Source organism: Elephas maximus, chromosome 17 (assembly GCF_024166365.1).
Source record: "Elephas maximus indicus isolate mEleMax1 chromosome 17, mEleMax1 primary haplotype, whole genome shotgun sequence".
Classification (NCBI taxonomy): domain Eukaryota; kingdom Metazoa; phylum Chordata; class Mammalia; order Proboscidea; family Elephantidae; genus Elephas; species Elephas maximus.
The window spans coordinates 10,660,543-10,666,580 of record NC_064835.1 but is presented as its reverse complement, the minus strand read 5'-3'; the positions used below and the strand labels follow the sequence as shown (position 1 = coordinate 10,666,580).

The 6,038-nt window shown below is 41.8% G+C and overlaps 1 protein-coding gene across 1 annotated transcript in view; it reads left to right on the top strand.

Moving 5' to 3' along the window:
- Positions 1-906: 906 nt before the first annotated feature.
- The window catches only part of JAML (junction adhesion molecule like), a 35,286-nt gene continuing 30,154 nt past the window's right edge, over positions 907-6,038 (top strand). Inside the window, exons 1-2 of the mRNA XM_049857117.1 lie at positions 907-1,013; positions 5,966-6,028. Of these exons, the coding sequence (XP_049713074.1) occupies positions 5,986-6,028 (43 nt within the window). The 5' untranslated portion in view covers positions 907-1,013; positions 5,966-5,985. The remainder of the gene's footprint in view (positions 1,014-5,965; positions 6,029-6,038) is intronic.

Below are 6,038 nucleotides of genomic sequence, written 5' to 3'. Positions count from 1 at the left end.
TAGTTTTCAATATCAAGCAATAAGTCATCTCTGAGTTGCTCTCAAGCAACAACCTACATAAATTCAGCCATGTGCTGGGGCCGGCTCACACTGCCCACAAGAGCTGACTGCTAAAATTTTAGGATTTTTATGAGCTTGTTTTTAAACTATTGATAGCTCAGAATTGGTTATGTTGGAAATATTTTCACTACAGAAAAAACTAAGGACCATCCAGCATAGACCTTGATAAGAGCAAGCATTGAACAGCTTTTCAAATGATGAATAAGACAAGTTCCATAAAATGAGTACGTACAGATTTTTAGATATAGAAGTCCTAATACCTAAGACAAGGTCAAAGGCATATATATCAAGCACACTTATTTTGAAGTGGTGACTTAAGACCAAGAGATAACTTGGAGTGAAGAAGCCTTGAGTTCTTATCTAGGATGCCCAAGTCATCCAAGGGCCCCCTGGGGGGATAAATTGCTGCCTATATTCTGGAAATGCTGGCATCACACTGCAGGAAATCTACATGTCGGGTGGAAAGTCGGAGGACTAAGCAGGCATATCTTTGGAAGCAGGGGCTGAGCGATTGTTTGGCTATATTGCAACCCTGTGTTGAGAGAAAAAATAAGGGAGACTATTGTATCTTGAACACAGAGCAAAATACTTGTATTAATCTTAAATTTGTTGTATTTTGTCTGTATAAGGCAGATCTCAGCAGATGCTTGCCTGATGCCATTCAAGATCCTACCCTCAGAGAGTTTGTAATCTAGAATGGGAGATGACACCTACAGAGATCTGTAATGTGAGGTTCACCTCAGAAGGTGGATTTATTACCTCTTTAGAATGAAAATATAAATACACATTGGGTAATGGGCCAGATGACTAAAATGGGAACCTCGATTTAGAGGTTCCTGTTTGCATCTCTGCAGCCACCTCAGAACGCACGCATTTGGTCTTGAGCCTGAACTGCTCTGCCGTCCGTGGGAGACTGCAGCTGCATTGCTTCTCCCAGGCGCTCTTCATCTTAGGTAAGCAATTTCCTCGTATTTTTTAGCAGTTGTTTGAACTTGTCTCACTCAGAAGAAGGCTGGTTCTGAAGTTGTTTATTGGAAATCCTTTAGGACTGTGAGACCACAATCACAGAACTCTCAGTCTTAGCAGAGGGACTGTCATGAGGTAGTCTAGTGGTTGTAGTTTTCTGTAGTGTAGAGAAATTTATGTGTAAGATCCTCAGTGAAATGAAGAGCAATGTTTACTTTTAATAAAAAAGCAAGTGATGATGATAAGGCTTTAGCTTTTAAGTTGCCTGTGACTTTAGGTAGAGCTGTGACTAGGTGTCCTTTAGCTTGTGACAGAACTCTTTCTTCATTGTTTCTCTTCTCCCAGTCCTAGACAAGCATATTTAATCTTAAGGATCCAGGAACTTAAACCTCCCAAGAGAACTAGACGACCGTCCATTACATTTTTTGCACCCTCTGCATACTCCTGACATTGGGAAAGACTGATGTGTGATGGTTTAGGTATAACCGATATTGAAGGAGGAACCAAGAGTGCTGACTTCCAAGGTCCCCTTCCAGTAGATGGTTGACTGATGTAACTTGGGTTACATTTAAGAAGCCCTGAGAACTACCAGTCTGTATGAAATGGTCTTGAAAGGAGTGGTTATGTGGACTCGTATACCTAACAACATCTGAGAGCCTGGAGGTTCACAGCAACAGGGAGCTGACTATGTGAGCAATGAAGACTTGGCAGTTGTCTGTTTGCTCAGTAGTTGGTTGTCCTTATGAGGGTGGATACTTTGACCAAGAGACTGAACCTCTTCCTAGTTTTTGTCTGTATAACTTTAGGATGAATAAATGATGATTTGAATAAGTTATATCCTATGACCCTGGGGAAGATTCAGTGTTTTTTTTTTTTTTTTATTGCGAACTTGTTACATTTGGGAGTTGTTTTCATGTCCTGTGAGGTAGTCTCACTGTCATGAGTCTTTTTTCTGAGGATTTTTTTTTCCTGGCATAATTATGTTAAGGATAACAATTTATGGTGGTGTAGTGGTTAAGAGCTACGGCTGCTAACCAAAAGGTCAGGAGTTTGAATCCACCAGGTACTCCTTGGAGACCCTATGGGGCAGTTCTACGGTGTCCTATAGGGTCGCTATGAGTCAGAATTGACTCAATGGCAATGGGTTTTATTCATAATAGGAAAGGGAATCCTGATAGTCACAACCCCCAAACCGCCCTCCCATCCCCAGTAGTTAGAGAAGATGTTTGGCAGGAGGTGTATTGTGAAAGAGGCATGAGCCCAGGTCAAAACGTTTGGCCAACATATGAGATAATTTACTGTAGGTAATTATCTGAAGAATATCTGCTGAGGAGTTAAATCAGTTCTGGAGAAAGGCGAAAGCCAGGGAGAAGGTGAGAATTTTAAATGGAGTCTGTTGTTACCAAGGTTCTTAAGGTGCTTCTGAAGGCTTTGATTGGACACTGGTGATGCAGAGGTGAGCCTACACGGGCACAGTTCTTGGTCTGAAGGAGCTTGTAGTCTTGCAGGTGCAGGTGGAGAGCAAGACTTTGATCAAGTGTGCACATGTATAAATAGATGAGTATAAATTGTGACAAATGCCATAAAGGAAATACAAATATTACTAAGGGATCTGACTTGGTCTAGATGGTTCAGGAAGGCTTCACCCAAGGAAATGACATTGAACTTGAGATCTGACAGATGAACAGGTGCTAACTGGGTAAAGGGGAGAGTGATGGTGATGGGAAGAACATTCCAGTCAGAGGAAGCAGATTACTTTTGTTTTGATAAATTCAGAGGAACTTTGCTCTAAAATATTTCCTTTCACAAATATGGAGAAGCAGTATAATATAGTAAGGACCCAGGCTCTGAAGCCAGACTGTCTGGGTTTGAAACCTGTCTTTGCCTCTTGTTATGTGTTCTCAGGCAAGTCTCTTCATCAATCTGTGCCTCAGTTGCCTCATGTGTAAAACCTCATAGCGTTGATGTGAGCATTAAACGAGTCGATGTGTAGTAGTGCTCTGACAGTGCCCGGCAGATGACCTCCCTGGGTTTATTGCATATCAACTACTGATTTCTAGTGTGCTGCCTATTAACCAGGAAGATGTTAAGGATGAGGTCCAGAGAGGTTGACTGATTCCCCAAAGATCAAAGGGTTAGCTAATGGAAGGTCCGACCTTGGAAGAAATTTTTATTCATTTATTTTTTAAAACTAATTCAATGCTTTCTCTACTAAAATCATTGCTTCTCCATTCATTCACACAGAGTAGTAATGGTGCATTTGGCTATTTAGGGCTGAAAATGGATGTTGTAGATTCATCAGATTGTTTGCACCTTTCTTCCAATGTTTGAAAATGATTTGGGTGTGGCCCTGAATGAATCAGGTTTGGTGACTAGATCGAGAGTCTTTATGGGGTTTCCTTTTAGAATAGAGTAGTGTAGGATGTCTCTAAGGTGATTTCGGTTTAATGGTCACACTGACAGCTCTCAGTATATCTGGCATGTGCCAGGCACTTTATCAGATGGTGTAGCACAAGAATAAGATACAAACATAAACAAGACATGCATGGTCCTGCCCTGGAGAATGTGCAGACTAGAAGAGGGTTTGGTGTCAGACACGTAAACCAATCATACCAGTTACCGGTTGCCCTCAAGTCAAACCTGATTCGTGATGACCACATGTGTGTCAGAGTAGAACTGTGCTCCATAGGATTTTAAGTGGCTGATTATTCGGAAGCAGAGTGCCGGGTCTTTCTTCCGAGGCACCTCTGGGTGGACTCAAACCTCCAATCTTTTAGTTAGCAGCCAAGTGTGTTAACCATTTGTATCATCCAGGGACTCCAAAAAATCCTCCCCTTCTGTGCAAATGGTACACTGCTGGGGGAATGTACAAGTGCTGCTTGTTGGGCAAGAGAGGAGCACAACCAACTCTCTGGGGAGGATTTATACAGAAGTTGACAGTGATCTGGATGTCCCAGATATGATAATTAAGATTATGACATGCTGTAAAAGAAGCCGTTTATAACCCTCACCCATGTGTATTGGGGTGAGGTCGGGGGATGGAGCAGGAGAAGGGCTATGGCTGTCTTGAGACAAATCCATGTTTTCATTAGATGTACTTATGTTTGGGGGAACTTAACATGACTCTTGGAATATCTGGGTCCAAAACCAAACCCGCTGCCGCCGAGTCAATTCCAACTCATAGCGACCCTATAGTGCCCCTATAGGACAGAGTAGAACTGCCCCATAGAGTTTCCAAGGAACACCTGGTAGATTCGAACTACCTACCTTTTGGTTAGCAGACGTAGCTCTTAACCACTACGCCACCAGGATTTCCATATCTGGATCAGCGTAATTAACATCCACAATTTTATAATGGGGCTCAAAAATTGAAACATAGCCTTTCCAGTTCATTCTCAGTCACCACGTGCCATTCAGGAAAAAGTACAAGCTCAGAACCTAAAATATCCCTTCTGAAGCTAGAAGTTCTGTTTTCTTTCTGACTAATAAGTTGTAAAAAATAGAAACTTATATGGTAATGCTTTCTATTTTTCAAATCACTTTCACATTATTACATTTGATCCTCGCATTATTGTTCCGTGTTATAGGTGAGGAAACTGAGGTTCAGCAAGGTCAACTGACTTGTATGAGTAAATGGGGTCTAGGGTTGGGTGTCCTTGACCCTGATTTTCCAGATGGAGGCATTTGTTGATTAGAGTATAGGCGAGGAATGTCTTATGTAGTCATGTTTTATAAATTAAAATGATCACCATTTTTTATTCTTAAAATGGATAAATGTGCCAGACTTCCCCTCAGATCTGAGTGGGGTATTGTGCTGTTAAGGCACTAGAAAAACCTCTCCCTCCAGCAGATTTCTGAGGTGGATTCTTCCAGTGTCAAGCTGGTCGGCGGCTGGATCATGGCTGAGACCAGGCACAGTTATAGGTAGGAACCTAAGACTGGTTGAACTGTACTCCTTGAAGTTAGGGTTCTCCTGTTTAGCTAAGCAAATTTGGGGGCATTGTGTTAAATGGTGAATCCTTTCCCAGGAGCTGGTGAAAATGCAGTGAAATTAACACCACAGAGATAATATAAACATTAAAAAAATACTTTTGCCCACGCACGGCCCAATTTTCATCCTACCCACACCTCCCTGCCTAAAAAAGGAAAAAAAACCTCGCCATAAACCTTTCATGTGGCTTCTTTGTGTCACGGAACTTGGTTAATATCTTATTTGAGCCTAAATTTTCCCCTTATTTGTGTTTCTCCTTTTCTACATGTCCTGAATATTCTTCATGTGTTTAAAAGCCGTGATTCTAATTTAGTGGGGAGATAGCTGAAAATTGCAGGCTGGGTATCCTGTAATTTTTTTTTTTATGTGAAACTCTCAGGTTTTGGAATGTCTAGGGTTGTCACCTCAAGGGCACCCTACAATCACTTGCTTTTTTTCTCTCGAAAAGCAACTTATCTCCCCTTTTAGCCAATCTAACCAACTAGTTGCTGGTCCAATCGACCCCAACTTACAGTGACCCCATGTGTGTGAGTAGAATTGTGCTCCATAGGGTTTTCAGTGGCTGATTTTTGGAAGTAGGTGCCAGGCCTTTCTTCTGAGGTACCTTTCGGTGGGCTTAAACCTCCAACCTTTTGGTTAGCAGCTGAGCACGTTAACAGTTTGCACCACCCAGGGACTCGTGACAATCTAAAGTAGCCTCCGAATGATTCTCTGAACACCACTCTGTTTTGTTTTGTTATAGCAATTTTCAACATCCAGTATTATTTACTAATTTGCTTCTTGTTATCCCATCTCCCCTACATGTAAACTCCACGTGAGCAGGGACCTAGTCTTGGATGCTGCATCCCAGGGCTGCAGTTGAAGGCTGGCCTACTAGACAAACTCACTACTGATTTGTTAAATTAATAAACTTCTCTTGACATGATTTCCTGATTTTTTTCTTTTAAGATTGAACGACTGAAAGAGGCATGTTTTGCCCATTGAAACTCATCCTGCTGCCCGTGTTACTGGGTAAGTGCAA